Raw genomic sequence first — 19,098 nt, forward strand, 5'->3', positions numbered from 1 at the left:
ATGCTAACTTTAGTAAGTGAAGTTTTCCAGATAAAGGCAATTGCATCCATATTTAACAGCTGTTAAAGAGATACACATTTAATTGCATTATATAAGGAATGCTTTATATTAAAGAGAAAACATTTCAAGTGCCTTAGTTCTACCTGTTTGGAATCCAGACTTTCTCCCTACAAGATATTCCAGTTGACAAAAAGGGCCTCGTTCAGATATCTGGGATCAACTGAATACATTTATTTAAAAGCAATTTTAAATATTAAAAAAGTAGAAATTAACACATACAGTACTCAAAAACTGTCACATTAAATACATGTGAATAGACATGTGTACTGATGTTTTACCTTAACATTCAATGAGAAGTCAAGATTTTAACTAGTGGCATGACCAGATCTGATTTCTGTACACGTTGATGTACTATGTAATAAAAAAATAAATAGCAACTGTTGTTCAACAGTAAATAAGACATCATCTGCAGAGCAAACTTCCCCCTCTGGGGGCACCTTCCCCTGCCCCTCCCCCCAACCCTTTATCAGCTAATTTTCCATAAAGATTTAGACTTTCCAAATACTATGTCATATACAAAATTGCAGACAGTGGCTCATTGAGTTCAAATATAATACTGTACTTAAACTCAATCAATATCATACATTTTCAGATTTCTTATGACCCACAATAAGCCAGAATAAACAGAACTATTGTTCCTTATGGAACTAATTTAATTTTATAAAATGCATATGTATACTATTTTAAAGAGCGTAGAAAAGAATAGACATTTGACTCTACATAATTTTACATGCCTAGGTTTTCTTTATATGATTTGCATTTATCAGTTTATTTCAAGATCACTTAAAAATACAATTGACCACAAAAGTGAATAGGTTTTGTTCTTTAATGCAACTTAAAACATTGTAGTAATGGATAAAATGGAATGCTAAATAAATGCTAAACCTGACTTCCTTTCCATAAAAACAGAATAAAGTCTGAAATACTGGAGCTGGTAATACTGAAGATTAGATGCCAGCAGGCTCTCTCACTCATTGCATATTTTTTTTTGGAATTAATTTTTTAAAATAAATGATAAAACCATTAATAGTTGATAAATGTTTTGCATTTTTTTTCATGTGGGATTTAGACAGATATTTGTTTCTAAATTAACCACAAACAGAATTAAATATTCACTGACTACAGTCTTGTAAAACTGTATTTGAAATGAAAGTCCTCAGAAAGTCTGAGATATGCTTTTATGAAATGAAAATCTTTCCATGCAGCCAAGACAATCTGCTTTGAAATAGCAGCACTAGGTACTGAAGCCAAAATAACATTTAAAGCAAGTAATACAAAACTACATATGAAAGTCATGGAACCCGCTACAGACAAACCATGGGAAAAACACAACCGCATGATGTTCCAAAAGATTAAAAATTATGTTGAAAGTGACACAGGAAATTAAAGTTTCCAGTAATATATTGAAGTGTTTTCTGGCAATGCAACTTTATACCAACTTTCAAGAAACCTCAGGTCAAATGCAGCCTTCCAAAGATTTTCTTAGAAATTACTTTTGTGACCGTATGTCTGTTACTTCGTGCTCTGGGTTACGACCATTACATGTTACATCTTGGTGAACTCCATGAAAACCAGCTTGATCCTTGTGAGCTGAGATCTATCATTACCAGCCTGATCAAATGCACGAGAGGTCATCTTAGCTTCCACTTTTAAGAGCATGAAAAATAATTTAAATTTATCTTTATACCACCACTTAAAAAAATCATTTTAGGTAACTAACTTTTAGCAAGGTTGAAGACAGAGGAAAAAAATCCACAAAATCATTTTTCAAAGAGCCAATTTAGCTATAAACAAATACTGTTGCAAGCTCACAATTAACCTGAATAGCAATTAAGTTAAAATGTTCTTTTCCTCAAATGTAGCTATATGACTACAGTACTATTTTTGTACAAAGGCAGGTTTCAAGTAAGCGTCTAAATGCATGCACAATGTCAACAGTTAACATTTGCTAGAAGTCCTTGGTTACTAAGAATTCAGTGAAAGAAACCAGCAAATTTCACACATATCTACTAAAGAACAATATGACTAATTTTCATTAAAGTAAGTTTTCAAATGAAATAAATTTGTAACTTTTTATAGTGAGGTAATATCACAGGGGAACTGCAATCACAGTTTGGCATAGGTCCACATAATATAAACATGAAATGCTGTATGCACACTGTAAAACATTACTGTTATCTGTAAAGTCAGTGAATATTTGTCTTCATAATTACACTTAACTGAGCACTATATTAAATAAATATCGAAGTGGGTTTCATAGCTGTAAACTGCATACACTTATGAACTGCAGACCGATCTTTAAATTGTCCAAAACCATTCACTCATTCTAACTTTCTGCTAATTGTATATTGAGAATACCAGGTTATTAGGAACAGTCATTTCTGTACAGGTACGTGGGTGACAGAGACCACCTATGTTGGAAAGCTGGCAGTCCACACGTGGGACAGCACGGACAGAGATGGAAGTGCTAAATGCCCAGGATGGCTTCAACAAACCCGGTAAGGCGTGCCAGGTTCCAAGGCTACCATAATACTGGCAAAGGCAGAATAACACAGTATATTTACAATACATAGAATTCAACCTCATGAGGTGAAACTTAAATGAATTCTTAATTTGTAACAGCAGCTATATATACAGTTGTGCACAGGATTACAGGGAGGCAGCAGCGTTCGCTTTTGCTAAAAAGCCCGTCTTGCATGAAGAATGTGCAATGCTCAAGTTTAGGATTTGTTTGTTTTGACTAGTCTGACAGAATGTGCACAAAGGACACTGGAAAGACCCCTTTCCTCTCTGGCTGTCCTTCGATGTGGCCAATCTGCAACACAGGAGAAGAAGGTACAGATATACATATACATATAGATGTGCATTGTACACAGAGTTCACAGCCTGCACTCATTCAAAAGTACCAGCCCTGCTCACAGAGCCTCTACCACCTCTGGGACAGTCTGAAGTTAGTTAACATTTGAATTTGTGTAAAGGAACAAAATGAAATTGCACAAGTACATTATAAATAAAAGAAATTAAGTCAATTAAATCTAAAGAGAACAAAACTCAATTTTTTTAAGGAAACTTACATACATCACTGAATTTCAAAAATGTAATCAAAACAGAAGCCTGAGTTTGTTCTGTCTGACAGGCAGATTTTCAGTAACTTCTCTGAAAACCACTGATCTTAGTTAAGTGAATGAATCCTGAACACCTCACTGAAGGGAATTGTCTGCTATATTTGTGAAGTTATTTATGATAATCTGCCTGTTTCACTTAAGGTGATAAAGGCCCAGCTGTTTTCTCATTGAATTAGTATGATACCTAATGATTTAGGTGCATAGTAGTGTTTATAACAAATCACAGTGTTGTCTGATTAAGCGTCCTTCGGCTACATCCACCTATATCTTTTGCATAATTATTATTTATAAAGAAATAGCTAAGATGTTCAAAGACATCAAAAATAATGGAATACTTTATATGAACTTTCCATGTTTAAAATGCATAATTATAAACAACTGTTGAATAGCACTGGAGCAGCAGCCCTGACTGACCACATAATCCTCTTCTCATCCTGCTTCAATGCTGCTCACTGCTTTCAGAATAATGGTGTACTTTCCTTCCTCTTCCACAAGCTTACAAAATGGGAAGGGGAAACATACAGGGCTGGCCATTTCCTCTTGGAGAGCCAAAGTTTTGAAGCATATGAGTCAACAGGCCTTGTTTCCCTTCTCAGAAACACTCAGACTGGGGCGCTTCATGGAACTTGCTGGGCATATCCCAAGGGGCTTAGAAAGCACTTCAAAAAACAGATCCAGCAGGGAATGCAGCAGTAATCAGGGACTAGGCACTGCTCTTTTGATACCAGCTTTTCAGTTGAAAATCTTCCACACTTAAATGATGAGTGAGAAGAAAACGTAGCTGGAAACAAAACAGCAAAGGTTGTGCTGCCCTTAGATTAGGATATCACAGGCAGCACTGCAATTAGAATTTGTTTTAGTCAAATGAAATCTGTCTCATTGTCCCCAGGAATAATTCTTTGGCAGGGAAATATGATGTAGCAGGGCTTTAGGGACATAAGCTGGATTGTCAAGAAAGGCTGAAGCCTTCACAGGAGTTTGAGAAAAGCCTGGTGTTAGCACTTGAACAATATGCAGTCCATAATAGGGGGAGTATGGTATGAAACAGGGATATGAGAGGGAAGAAGAGAAACAAAATGTTATCTGCTTCTCATTTAAGAAGAAAACCACCAGCTTATATCATTAATTGCAAACTATTCTTTAGATTTTCAGCAATCCCTATAGGTATAACTTAACCTTTTGGGTGAACTGAAGATAGTTACACATCTCATTTTCATGGAGGGTACAAGTTTGTTACATGGAGTAAGAATCATTACTTCTTCACTTAATGAAAGGCTGTGTGCATTACAGAGAGGGATGTGTGTAAATATGTGCTGTATGAGCCAGCAATAAAGCTAAACCTGGTGGGGCTGGTTCTAACTGACTCTCCCTCCCAAATAAAAGGGTTTTTCTCTAATGGAAGTTTAAGGGCTGGCTGTTAGCTCAGGCAAAAAGAAACCAAACAAAAATCAAAGCAAAACAAAGACAAAACCCACCACTTACAAACAAAAATAAAAATAAATCCTCCACATTTGGAGAAAGAGGCTTTCCTATAAAAGTCATAAAGAAGTTATGTGGAACTGTAAAAGGGAAAGATACATACCCACCACTCTTGGTCCTCTTCACCAGTTACAATAATTACTTCTCCTTCAACAAAAGTGAGTTCATCATCATTATCTGCCTGACAGTCATAAATGGTCTTCACTCGCCTAACTTTGTTTTTCCCCTAAAAAAAGAATGAAATTTGAGATGAAGCACATGAGAAATAGAGGAAAAAAAAAAGATTTTTGCCTTTTAGTTGTGTTTTGTTTTACAAGAAAGTGAAGACTATCAACTACTTTCCCTGCAACTAGGAATATATAAATCCAAAAACTCCTTCAACAAGGATATTTAAAAAATAATATAAAAATTTACCTACACAGGTGTAAGTTTTTTTTTTTTCCTTAAGATTCAGAACTCACAGCAGAATATAATGTGTGGTGCTTAACATGTGGCCCTTAAGAGGGCTTAAGTAACCTCTGTTTCCTCTGGTGAGGAAAGCTTAAATAATGTCTTTACATTGTTCTAGTCAAACATCCTCTTTTTTCTTTAATACGTAATTCCTCAATAAACCTACCATGAACAGAAAATTAAATCCAGTCTCCTCTAAATGTTCCAAGAGAGGTAAGGACTGGGGAAAATGCTGCATTGGAATCCCAGTATGCCTTACAGTTTTGGTTTTGGATCTAGTGCAAAAATACAGGATTCTTTGATTTTAAATCTGCTTACAGGACTGGAAATTATTTTTTTAGAGATTTTTCCATCCAAATGTTAGCAATTTCTTACTAAAATTATCTTAATGTCAGATGGCAGTACTATTTTCTGATGATAACTCACACTAGATATTCTCACAGCTCTGCCATTCTGAGTCCAAGTATTTTCTAGGTCATACTTTGCTGCATACTGCTAATTCATATGAAAAAAGCCTCAGCCATGGACTCCTCCCCAAACATATGTTTCTTATGGCACAGAAGATGACTTAAATTATTTCCAAATAGAGTAAGTAAGCAATGTTCACAGCAAAACACTCTTGCTACTTTATATTCCTGTATTTTCATACCCACACCTCTTCAAAACCTACAGTTACTTCTTTTAACAGATTACAAGAATGCAAAAACCCAAGAAGAGCAGAAGGAGATGAGAAGCAGAAGGGCTATGAAGGGAAAAGTCAGCAGGTTTAGAGGAATTTGGGCCAAAACTAACTTCACAGAGGAAATTTCCTAGGGAGCCTTCTCTTTGCTGTTACCTACCCACTTGAAATTCCTCCATCTTTTGGCAAAAAAAAATCCCTGCAGCTCAACAGCAGAACACTCTGAATAAAGCACTCACACTAAACCCAAGGTACAGAAAAATAATAATTATAGGGGGATTTAAGGGAGAAAGCAGTTAACACAACATAAAACTAAAAAAAACCCCATACCCAAGACAAAGGAAGAGAAATACCTGAAGATCATATGAGATCAAGGATTTTTTCTACAGCAAAGGTTTGCTGCATGAGAAGTCACTTCAAAGAATGCTTCCTCTTTTCTTAAAAATATGTCAATATAATTTAAACATAATCTCATCTAGCACTAGGGACTGGAATTCAATAGGAATGGGTGCTTGGGGACAGTCCCACCTTTCAACTCCAGAGAACCTTTACAAGCCAAGAGCGTTCCCTCCCAATCAATCCCCCAGTGATGAAGGGAAGCAACTACTTCTGCAAGGTAAAAATTGTCTTGTTCAATAAAAAGAATAAAGAAATTCACATTCCTATAAACTTAGAAAACTGTATGGAACTCAGCTTGTAAAAGCACATGAGAAATGATGGTAATTATTCTGGTTCCATCAGATTTCAACATTTTATTCCTTTCACAGAGAGCAGCAAAAAGCAGCATTCAAGCTCAAGGTCTATTTAATCATGGGAAGGTATAAAAAAGGATGGATGTGTAGAGAGCACATATGTTCCAGAACATATTTTGTTCATGTTCCAGAACAGTTTGTGGCATTGTTGTGTAAAGAAATGGAAACAATTCCAGGAAATGTAATCTGTGACTGAAAATCAAATACACACCACCGACTGATTCCCTGTACCCAACAAGTGCTTATTACCAAAAGATTTTGTGCTTACAACTGAACAGCAATGAGATGCTGTGATCATTAATAATCCAACCATGCTCTTATTTACATTCAACACTTTTTTTTTCGCCTTTAAAAATGAGTATTTTGTCTCCTTTATAGAAACCACCACACACACAAAAGAACGCTTAAGAGCTCAGTGTGATTTCAGGAGCACTCAGTGCAAGTTTTGTTTCTCTAAAAATATCCTTTCAAACCTTTATAAATTATCAGCATTGGAATTTTAAAATTATATTTCTGGACAATTAATTTTCTAAAACTATCAATAAAAAAAAAACCTATGCTTCTCTGTTTAGTGGCTAAATAGTCAAGCCCAAGAGAGAGGTGCCCATGAGCACTGTGGCTGCTGGCGTGGGTCTCACTGCTCACTGGGATGAAGCACTTCACCAGCCAGAGGATGAAAATGGAGGCAAAATAGAGTGTGCATGCAAAGATGTGCAAAAACCTGGTGATATATACATACATACATATATATATGTATACTGGGAAGATATAGAATAGCTTTTATCACTGCACAACAGTGGAATTATTTATTTTACTGCATCTATGAAAATGGCTGAGTTTAGAGAACAAAGAACCTTTCCTCAGATTTTTTCTGTATACAGTAGAGTGACAGTTTAAAAAAGCCAAAAGTAACCAAACTAAACAGATAATCCATTATTTGCTTTCTTTTCTTCTTTAATAAAGTGACAAGTAGCTGAGAATGGCCAGCATCATTTGCCTGCTTATATTTAAAAGTACATAAGTAAACAAACATTTTTTATCTGATCCCTGCAATATTTAAATTCAAGAATACTCAGGAAGCCCAAGCAACAACTCTGTTGTGCTCAGTTCAGACAGGAGCTTACAGGCAAGTCCATGCCAGAAGCCAAGCAGAATGATGGCTCCACAGGGCTCCTCCTCACACAAGCACAAGGCAGAAACTCATCCTCTGCTTTCACTATTTCACTGGGATGAAGTCTTATTTCCTTTTTACAGAAGTGCTTTGCATAGCCAATCTGGCAAACAAAGCCATCTCCCTTTTGATGTATCCCCCATGATGAAAATCTTGAGAGAGCTCTGGAGTTTCATAGTTATCTCAATCTACACAGGCATTAAGAATCCTCTGTTGGAAATTGTACTGGTTAGAAAGATGAACAGCAGGATAAATGGGGGGTTGGAATCAAAGTAAAGCTCCAGATCTACTACTACACACCATGCAGCAATGTCAATTTTGCCACTTCATCAATACATCTGAACCTACACCTCAACCATTATCAACATTTAATACTCACAACAGGGACATTTACTGTTTTTCCACAGTTGACTTTACTTTAAATTTTGTACCTACTGACAACAGGTGCTAACATCCCTTCTTAAAGCTTACTGAGTCAAATATATAAATATTCTACCAATATATAAATATTCTACCAATCTAAGGCACGCAGACTCGTGAGCAAAGGCAACAGAGAAAACCATCAATTCATTCAGAGTTGTGATTGGCATAGATATAATAAATACATAAATCCCAACAAATCTAAATACATTGTCACGCTCCCAAGGTTATTGTTTTATGTTGCAAGTATTTGAGCATGGAGGAGGCCTTGAAAATCCCCAACACCTGCTGAAGCTGCTTTGGGGCACAAAAAGAGCCCCTCATTCCCCAGCCCATAGCTTTATGTTGCCTTGAGTGCACAGCTCAAGGGTGCACACAAAGTCCTACAGTAACTTCAAAGCCTTCCATGGATACTCCCAAGGAGCTGCAGTAACACCTACCATGTTTATCTTCCTGGGGAGTGGCACAGGGGTTTCTGGCAGGGTGTGTGTTATGTCATTGGACTCTTCAGATGCTTGCCTTTGGACGGTATCTCTGGATTGTACGTTTGGAGAGAGATCTATGGAGTGAGATTTTTGATTTGCCTCTGAGGGCTGAGCCTTCGGTGCTGCTTCCCCACCTTGAGTTTTAGCCAACAGCTCTCCTAGCTGAGGTTTTGGAGGAAGGTCCTTCACTTGTGGCTTTGGAGGTAAGTCTCCAAGCTGTGGTTTTGGTGGCAAGTCTCCTAGCTGAGGCTTTGGGGGTAGTTCTCCAGGCTTTGGGGGTAAATCTCCCACTTGAGGTTTCTGAGTTAATTCCAGAGGCAGAGGCTTCGGGGGCAGGTCTCCAGGCTGTGGTTTCTGTGGTATATCGATGGACAGTGAGGGCTTCTGAAACATTTCCATGTGCTGATGGGATTTATCTATTGAAAGATGGTGACTGGTTTCTATTTTTCTTAGTGCCACTAAAACAAAAAAGCAAAACAGTGTTTTTCACAATCTTAGTATTTTAATATTAAAAAAGTTAGGCATATATCAGAACTGCAATTGTGCCAATGACCACATGGTCACTGAGCCCCAAAACTGTCCACAAGTGTTCCTAGTCTATGACAAAAGCAGGATAATACAACTTCACATAACCCTGCTCTCTCAGGTCTCATTTAATTGCTCCTCCTGGAGGCCAGCAGTGCTTATTCCAACAGCTATTAGATGTCAATTCATAATTATTTACTTCAAATGAAATAAAGTGAATCACTTTTTGGAGCTAAAGCAAAAAATATGAAATATAATAAAAGACTTTGAAAAACCACCTATAGATCAATTGACACGACTGTAACAAAATTTATTTTAATGATAATTACTCACATATACAGTTCAATTCCATACAAAAAACCACCTGACTCTCAGGATTAGTACCTGTAGAATCTCTCAGAAGAGAGAGAATGAGCACATATATCTATTTATGTACTGGATAGAACATACTGTACTATAGACATTCACACTAAAACTAAGAAAAAATTAATTATTGTATATACTTACAATTTAGTAAAGATGAAAGTTTTAAAATGTGTATTTTTCAGATTTGATGGAAGGAAATTGAAACTAGACTTTCAAATAGTTATTTTTCTCAGTGTCATCTATTGATTTTACTGTTAAGCTCCCTAAGAAAACTCAACTGAAATTTACCTCAAAAAACAAAATCATTAGTACATACAAAAACTCCCCAACCCAAAACCTCCTAAATCAAACACCCCTAATGTTAAAACAGATGAAGGGGTACAAGAGAGAAAAATTTTACAACCTGTGATGAAAGTAACACATTTTAACTAGAAGGAACAATTTCCTATTGCATTCAGCACTGCTTTAGTATCATATTCTACCAGCCAAAAAAGTGCCCTCACTCCCTTTGGATATCACCCACTTCCATAACACTTTAACAATATATTTATGGGTACTTATACCAAAAAAAAAAGCCCTAAAAATCCCCAAAAAACCAAACCAATAAAAAACCAAAACAAACCAATAAAAAAACCCCACCAACCAAACCCCCTCACCAAAAAAAACCCAAAAATAAAACCTCACCAACAAAACACCCCAAACCAAACCCATTTGCATAGTTTCCATGAAAGAAATTGTATAATTACTATCAGATGTTTCATATAAAAAACAGGTTGTGTTGATCCCTGTCTATGGCTGTGCCCTTGACTTACCTCACAGCAAATGTACACACACTGATCTTCCACATGGGTTTGAGATTTAAGCAGATGATATGAAAAACCCTGATAGCAGCCCTTATCAAAGTGCTTTGATTTAGCCCTTCTTAAATTTTCACCTAAATCATTTTAAATCAAGGAAGTGTTGACTTCCTTCACAGGGCCACCCTGGTGCATCATTGCTGTCTCTTTCAAAAGATAACATGTCAGAATAATTGTAATTTAACAAACTTACAAAATTAACATTTGCTTTTTCTGTTACAAAATTATTTGCACTCTAAATTTCAGACATCTGGCTTCAGAATTTGGGACAAGCAGCATTTCTTGATCTTCAGGCTCTATTGTGATTATCCACTCAGACAGATATAATGTATTTTTGATGGATTCTGCATGCAGACAGAACAGTCTGAAGTAGGTCTACTTTATAGTCAACTGCTGCCACAACTCAAAACAAACAAACAAACCTTCAGTGTGAGTTTAAAGAGACTGGGAAAGAACATTTCTAAAAGAAAGGTGCTCCCTGGGATGATGGTCTCAGCTTGTCACTGATATATAAATGAGGATGTAACAGCACCTGATTCTTTCCCAAGCAATTGCACTGACCACAACCCTGATTGGCAGAGCATGGCACAGATATAGTTTGCTCCAAGCTATCAAGAAATGGGACTTGGAGACAATACTACCAAAACTACCAACAGGAATGGTCTAGGATAGAAACAGAAGCCCAGAGAAATTATCCATGGAGATGCTCAAAATGTGACTGGACATGGCCTTGAGGAACCTGCTCTCATGGCAGAGAGCTGAACCTGCCCTCATGGCAGAAAGCTGAATCTGCCCTCATGGCAGAGAGCTGAACCTGCTCTCATGGCAGAGAGCTGAACCTGCTCTCATGGCAGAAAGCTGGCCCTGCTCCGAGTGCTGGACTGGACCAAGAGACCTCCTGAGGGCTCTTCCATTTTCACCCACATTTAAAAGATTCCATTATGAGAATAGCCACAAAGAGATTTCTTACCTTTCTGAGGTAGTTTGGGAAGAACTCTAGGGCCAAGTGCAGTCTTTGCAGTCCCAGTGCTAAATCAACAGATGTCAATTATTAGTGCTTACAACTATTATCAATATACTTATTTCTCATTTTCTCCTTTAACACATCCATAAATAAAAACTCCCACAAAAAATCCACATTTATTTTGCCCCTTTTGTATAATCACTTGGTCTGTGGACAAATCCCAAATCTGAAAGCACTGTTTAGAATTAATTGGGGTTTTTTTTCAGAGAAAGAGACATATCAACCCGACACAGCTTCAATGCTATGGGGCAGATATACTCTATGAACTATGGTACATGCAAAATGTACTCTGAAAATAGGTGAAGCTGAAAGACCAACTCTGTGGGCAGATCCTGAACCTTAAGAAAAATTTTTTCTTCAAAATAATTATAGTGAAACATATAAAACATAATCTGTCCTTCATGTCAGTGAAGCTTTCCAGGACTGAGCCTATGCCTTGTAGCCTCCTGCACATGTGTGGGTATTGTATCACACACTCTCTGCTGGAGGAGACAAAGTCTCTGCTGCTCCCAGGAAATACTGATGATTGTGGGAAAACAACATGTTTTACTCTGTCAACCTGGATTACACATGTGTTAGCTATTCCCATCAAAGTTTTTCCTTTAAAACCCCACCTAAGTCACTTTTATAGAAAAGGAATGTGGAAAAAGAGAAGAAAGCAAATTGATTTAAGGCATAAAAATCAAACAATACATAAAAATCAGTATCAGCTCAAAATAATGATTCAAAAAACAAGAAAAAAAGAAAAATAAATGAGTGAGAAATCTGCCAACGTATGTTCAACAGAGCAGTGACTCTTCTGCATCAGCTGCCTTAATTCTGGTATTGCTTGTCTCTGCAGCCAACATTTCAAAAAGAGCATGAAGAAACACTTTTAATTTTTAGCTCTTTTTTAAATAGCAAAAATACATCACGACATGAAACTGAAAGAACAGCCAGGCTCAATCTTGAATCAATAAATCACAGAATCATAGAATATCCTGAACTGGAAGGGGCCCACGAAGATCCTCAAAGCCCAGCTCCTACCTCAGCCTCTCTCTAATGCCATGGAGTACAAGGAGCTCACTTTTACCCTTGTCTGACCAGAATCCAGGATGGGCCCAGCTCTCTGTGCTGGGAACACTTCCACTTTGCCCCCAATGCCCAGTGCCAGCTGGATGGATTCAGCAAACATGGGAAGCAGCTGTGCTACCTCCAACAGGTCCCCTCCCTGTCCTGGCAAGGCAGAGCAGTCTGGGGGTGTCCAGAAACTCTTCCTACACATCTGCTGTGCCCTGTCTGAGGTTACACATCCCTCCCCAGCCACAGCCCATCCCACACACTGTGGTCATGCAAGGCTGTGTGCCTGAGGCAGGTGCTTTTTGGAATTATCATGCTCTGAACCTCAGGACTTTGGAATCACAGCACAGACAGAGGAGTAGCAAACTCCAAGTGACAGCAATGTATGGCTGTCCTTACTGCTCCAGCTATTGAAAAAGACACTTGTAATGGACAGAGCTGATGAACTATGAGCTAAAAGCAGTTTGTGTTACTGCAAACTGTGTGGCAGCACAGGAGCCTGACAGAGTGGAAAACAGCTAAACTGGAAGACTGAGATGAACTCTCCCTCTTACAGAGCCATCTTCGATGGCAGCCTGTACCCAGAGTGACACTGCTGCTCCAGGCAGGACACCTCACACTGAAGCAGACAAAATGAAATGCCAGGAGACATGAAAATAAAACTTTTGTCCTGCTGGCCCGTGGTCTGAGGCAGCATTCCCCAGCTGGGAGAGCACTTCTGTAGGAGCAGCAGAGATGTGGGCACAGGGCGTTCTGTCCGTCCTGCTCAAAGGATGGATTGTGCACGGACAGCGAGGGACGGCGTAGGAGGCTCAGGGCAGCCAAAGCATTTGTATGCTAGCAGGGCATGCAGGAAACTAATAAGAAACATAGCTAGGATTTTATTTCCTATGAAAGGCTTTTCTTTTCTAATTTACAAATTAGTTGTATTTATTTAAATTTTCATCTTTGCCTTCATGTATGCAGATTTTACCTTGACTGCTGAGACATCCCCTCAAACTTGTTTGCAGCCTTAGTTGAAGGTGGGCCCAAATCATTACCTGAGTTGAAAAAAGGACAATTAAAAACAAAACAAAAAAATCATTAGGATAACTGAAATATAATCAGCAGAGGGTGCAATTTAAAGCAAAACATGTATTCCTCTATGCATGTTCTATACAACATATCTAAAAGATAATTTATAATTTTATTCTTTATTAATAATTTTGTAGCTGAAAAAGCAGGAGGGACCAAAATAATCCAAGATGACCTTTCATATAACACATTTTAAAACAACTCACTGGTAGCTCTCATCTCCTGGCAAGAGAAGATTGAATGACATTGCTGTAGGGCATTTGTTTTGAAATAGTGTTTCAATTTTCTCTGCATAGGAGATACAGCAGGAGACACATCAGATTCATTTTTCACTGATGTTTACATTTTGCACCATGAGGCACATCTTTTTTAAACCATCATGAATGTGAGTTTATTCACAAAACATTAAATTTCTAAGGATTGGTATTTTATCCTATGCAAAGAACAGGCTTTACTGGTTTAGTGACTAAGTTTGTATGTTCCCATAATCTGCATTTTAGCCACTGGTAAAGCAAAGATCCTGGGTATCCAGAATTCTGTCAAAAGGCAGCAAAATCCAAACCCAAGCACTCTGGACTCGTCCAGCAGACAGCTTCTCTTCATTAGCAATCACCATTTCCAAGGTATAATGACAGCAACTCTTGGCTTAGTGCCTTTTCATCCCCTTTGCCTCTCCTTTTACAGCACGTCAATCTCAGAACCAGCTTCAACAACCATTAGTAAATTTTGTCATTGAAATAGATGCAAAGTGACATTTAATGATCCAAGAACACAAAATACTTCTCATTCAAAAGAATGACACATTTTTCTAAATACCATTCTTGGCACATTGATGTCTAAATGAAACAGCAGAAAAGGCTCATGCTGTGCCTTGCTAAAAATATGTTTGTGCTTAAAAGTGGTGCAAAAAAGGAACTAAGGTAAAACAGCAAACATGTAGATCCTAAGGATAAAGGAAGGAAAAATATCTCATGGTTGCTATGGAAATACAAAATAATCCAAATGACATTTTTAGAACATCTTTGAATAGTAACTCAATTTGCTTAGACATAAGCTAAGGATTGCACTGCTTGAAACTTCAATTAATGCACAGATTAGAAGACAAATGCTGAAATTCCACATAGCAAGAAATATATCAACAGAGAAGAAAGCGTCTGAAAGGAAAAGTAGTGAATATCTGACAATATCCTTAAGCAAAAAAACACAAAGGCAGATAGAAGAAACTCCCTCTTTTATAAACACAAAATTTCATACTTGCTTAAAAATCCAAATGGACTTTGAAACAAGCTTTTGTACAGATTTCAGCTAAGAAAAATGGGGACAAGAGGTCCCTCTTCCATCCACTGGGGTTTAGCTTGGCCTGAAAAGCAGTGAAGAGACAGGAAAAGCCATTTTCTTCTCTGGCCCTGCTCTGACAAGGTGCTTTACTGCTACAGGCTTCTTCAACTGCACACCTGCACCTTTCCCATATTTTCTTCTTCCTTTATCTGCTGCCTAATGTGTTTAAGGAAAAGTTGACACCTGCTTAGCATCTAATCCTACCACACCTTTCAACCTAACAGTGCTACATTATACAGAATTCTTGTATATGGTACTTTAGGTGCTTTGGACTTAAATACTTGGGATTTTTTACATATTTAAAGTCCAAGCTCTTAAAAATGTCTAAACTACTTCTGAAAAAGTACAGGGCTGTCGGACTCCACAACATAGGAAACATTTTTTTTCCATATCCCAGACCTCTGAGAAGTAGAGAGCTGAAAAGATTCCATTATTTTTATTCCTTGAGAAAAAGCCTTTGCTTTTCATTGGACTCTATACTTTTCTTCATGTTGAATCCTAGATTAAATCACACATGAATACTCCATGATTTACTAAATTTAACTCAATTTGCTAAGAAAAATTGTGCTTTTAGTCTAGCAATTTTTTTTTATTTTAGGCTGGTAATTGTGTGTTTGTACTAGAATAGAGAGAAGATTCTCTTAAAATACAAGTAATATATGGATGATGCACCTATGTAAGCACTGGATTCCGGTTTAAAAATTTACAGATTCATGGAAATCCTGCCACCAAAACTAAAATCACAGAAAATTACATAGGCCTGATATTTTTAGCTACCAAGAGAATTTGACTGCATAGAGCAATGTTTATTTAAAAGAGGAAGAATCTGAGTAGTCTGCAAAATCGTTTCCAAAAGGCATCTGTCAGAAAGGTATCCTGGTAAAAATAAAAATTAAAATGCACTGTTTCTGTGTAACTTCTGCTGGCAGCAGGATGCAAACCTATCAGTCTTTGTGTATGTACAGACAACATCACAAAAAGCAAATACAAACTAAGACAACACATTCTCACCAGCGAGGTGTGAACACTTTAGAGGAGAGGAAAGGAGCTCCTGTGGCAGCTGTGAGACCTGCACAGACACTGTGGGTGGCTCTGAGCCCCAAAGCTGCACCCCTGGCACCCGGGCACAGCAGCAGCAGCAGCAGGGGCAGGGGCAGGGGAGAGCAGGGGCTGAGGGCTGGCTGGGGGCACGGCCTGGGCAGCTGGGGCACAGACAGGGAGCACTGCGGGGGCTGCAGGGGCCCCAGGGCAGCGTGGAGGATTTTCAGCTTTCCCAAGTGAGACTCCCAGCCCGGGAGGCAGTGACAGGAGATGGAACTGCTGATTTATCTGAGCTGACATTGCATCAAGCTGCAATCATTGGAAAGCAAGCACCAGGTAAAAACAAACCAAAGATCATATATCAGCCATCATGAAGGTTTTCCCCTGCCCTTTTGATTTGCATTTTCAAAACTCACCCCAAGGAATTGGGCCCTTATTCTGGGGTCCATGAGGTAGTGGGCTTGGTGGGTCAGAGAGGGTTCTTTTGTGTCCTGGGGGTGGGGGAGGTGGTCTCTTCTTGGAAAGAGTGGAGCTGCCACTAGAGGTTTGAGTGCTTAGAGGGAGGGTTGAAGGTGGGCCTGCAAAATAACAAACAACCTTCTTACAAATACATGTGCATAAACGTCAAAGCAGCACCGAAAAATTCACAGTCAGACCCACAGCGAAGTGCAGCAAAAGACTAAAATAAAATGACAAGCCATGCCAAAAACACTGTTTAGATTAAACGACACATCCACCACATTTTTAACCATCTCAGCTGTGGGAATATAAGCAACTTGACAATAGAATGACATGTGTACTTATGTTTAAAAAATACAGGATTAATCGTGCCAAGATTTCTAATTTTAGGCATTGTTCAAGGAAAAAAAAGCATTATGAAATATTAAAATTAAGTAATATTTAGCACATGGGATTAAAATTGCTGTTAATTTATACCAGAATAAAAGCACATTCTATATGCTCTAATATGTGGGGAGGTTTTTAGCCCTCCAGACCATCCCATACAAATTTCGTTAATAAACTGGAAGGCAGGAGGAAAGAAATAAAAATATGCCTACAAATTTTCCTTTCACTTTCAAAATAGGATTTTTAGCTAGAGAAGATTTTCTCTAAGTCTTTTTTCTTTTTTTCTGTAGATCAAATACATCAAACTATGCATTCCAAAAGCAATGCAAATTGTTGTACATGGTATGAATAAAATAAACATCAGAGAAGTCCTTTCTGGGACTGAGATTAGATATTTCATGGTAGCATTGCTTGTAAGAGCCTGTGCAGTCACCCCTACCCTTAAATACTTTTATTTCCCTCTGATTTAATGCTGGCACAAGTATCATTCAACACAATGCATGTTTTACACAATATGGGAACAGATACAGCTTGAAAGACAAAATAACCCAGTGGGAAGACAAGAGTTGTTCCTGATCAGCTCCGGCACTGACCTTCACAAAGGTCCCTGCCAAGCAGCTCAGGGAAAGAGCTGGCTGCAGATGGCAGCGAGGGGACGAGTGCTGGAGTCAGCTGCCACCACTGCCCAAGAAATGTCCTGTAACACTTTCTGCAGCAGCCCAGAACAGCTCCAGGGGCTTTGTTGTTGGGCTGCTTTTTGTTAGTTTGTGGGTTTGTTGGTTTTGTCTTGTTTTAATCTAACCAACAACTCAGACTTCACTGCAGTCTTCACTTGCCGTAAGTTTCCATGTCAGACAGCTTTGCCATCAGTCCAGATAAATGCAGAAAATCGACATAAAACTTTAAAAGCAAAGTCTATTTATACTGAAATTTCAAGTCTATTGTCAGTCTGTTTTTTAGCACTGTAGACCAACTTGCCTATTTTTGAAAAGCTACCTTATTTGAACAGTATTTGAGCCAAAACCTTCATTTAGTTACTTGACATATATCTTACCACAAAACTAGAGCTGCCTTCTTCAAAAAAATTTATGAATATTCTCTATAGGCAGCCTGGAAATGATCAATACCTGAACTCCTTCCCAAATTATTATAGATTATAGAAATATTTAAATCAGTGAGAAATAATATTTGCTAAAATTCCTTAGGTGAAACATTTAACACTGACAAAAGTAACTTCAATGATTCTCTAAGCATGAATCTGTCAGATATTTTCAGCAGGTGATATCTCTCTTTCTTATAAACAGAAAAGAAAAATTTAATAGAATTGCCCCTAACAAGTCAATAATTCAATCTATTCTCTTCCAGATTCAGTCCTGGAAGGTCTTCTGCTGTGCAGGAGAATCTCTCAACCACAAGCCCAGCAGAGATTTTGGGCCTTAATTAATTGGCTACTTTTGTAAATCAAATTATATATTTTGCAACCATTCCTCTGAATTTGCTTCCAAGTTCACAAAGCCATTAATTGACAACAAGTCAAATGCCACTGCATTTAATGATTGTTCCCCAGTTTGCATCCTCACCCTTTCTCAATTTAATTTCTCCTTTGAGCTTAAGTAAGCAAGACAACTTACACTGTGCATTGAGATGCTTCTGAAAGAAAACCAACTTTTCTCATTCTAAATTTTGATTGATGATGCCTTAAACTCCTAATTCTTTATTTCAGAAATACGAATCCAATTTGATTCGTGATGTAATGGGAATGCATCTAGGAATGGCAAGGGGGCAGGAACAGTCAGTATCCGGTGCTAACAGTGAGGTAACTCTTGAAGCATGGCGGTCACAGCCGGGCTGTCCCTTGTCCCTGTCCCCCGAGCACCGTCTGTCCCCAGTCTGTCCCTTGTCCCTGTCCCCCCAAGCACCGTCTGTCCCCTGTCCACTCTCTATCCCCTGTCCCTGTACCCCAAGCACCGTCTGTCCCCGGTCTGTCCCCTCTCTGTCCCTTGTCCCTGTTCCCCAAGCACCGTCTGTCCCCTGTCCCCTCTCTGTCCCCTGTCCCCCAAGCACCGTCTGTCCCCTGTCCCCTCTCTGTCCCTTGTCCCTGTCCCCCCAAGCACCGTCTGTCCCCTGTCCACTCACTATCCTGTCCCTGTCCACTCTCTATCCCCTGTCCCCCAAGCACCGTCTGTCCCCTGTCCCCTCTCTGTCCCCTGTCCCCCAAGCACCGTCTGTCCCCTGTCCCCTCTCTGTCCCCTGTCCCTGTCCCCTGTCCCCGGTCCCAGTGCCCGCAGTGTCCCAGCGCGTGTCCCAGCGCCCCCTGGCGGCGGCGGCGCGCACTGCGCCGCTCACA

At 38.8% G+C, this 19,098-nt stretch overlaps 1 protein-coding gene across 6 annotated transcripts in view; it reads right to left on the bottom strand.

Moving 5' to 3' along the window:
- Window positions 1-209: 209 nt before the first annotated feature.
- The window catches only part of ASAP1 (ArfGAP with SH3 domain, ankyrin repeat and PH domain 1), a 123,308-nt gene continuing 104,419 nt past the window's right edge, over window positions 210-19,098 (bottom strand). For 4 of the 6 annotated variants that reach the window (XM_058041969.1, XM_058041973.1, XM_058041960.1 and 1 more), the window contains 6 exons: window positions 16,322-16,483; window positions 13,426-13,492; window positions 11,340-11,398; window positions 8,577-9,079; window positions 4,768-4,890; window positions 210-2,875 (listed from right to left, as the gene is read on the bottom strand). In XM_058041969.1, coding sequence (XP_057897952.1) covers window positions 2,801-2,875; window positions 4,768-4,890; window positions 8,577-9,079; window positions 11,340-11,398; window positions 13,426-13,492; window positions 16,322-16,483 — 989 coding nt within the window. In that variant the 3' untranslated portion in view covers window positions 210-2,800. The remainder of the gene's footprint in view (window positions 2,876-4,767; window positions 4,891-8,576; window positions 9,080-11,339; window positions 11,399-13,425; window positions 13,493-16,321; window positions 16,484-19,098) is intronic. The other 2 variants (XM_058041983.1, XM_058041978.1) reach the window with 1 other exon arrangement.

Source organism: Melospiza georgiana, chromosome 1, assembly GCF_028018845.1.
Source record: "Melospiza georgiana isolate bMelGeo1 chromosome 1, bMelGeo1.pri, whole genome shotgun sequence".
In the NCBI taxonomy this organism is placed as follows: Eukaryota; Metazoa; Chordata; class Aves; order Passeriformes; family Passerellidae; genus Melospiza; species Melospiza georgiana.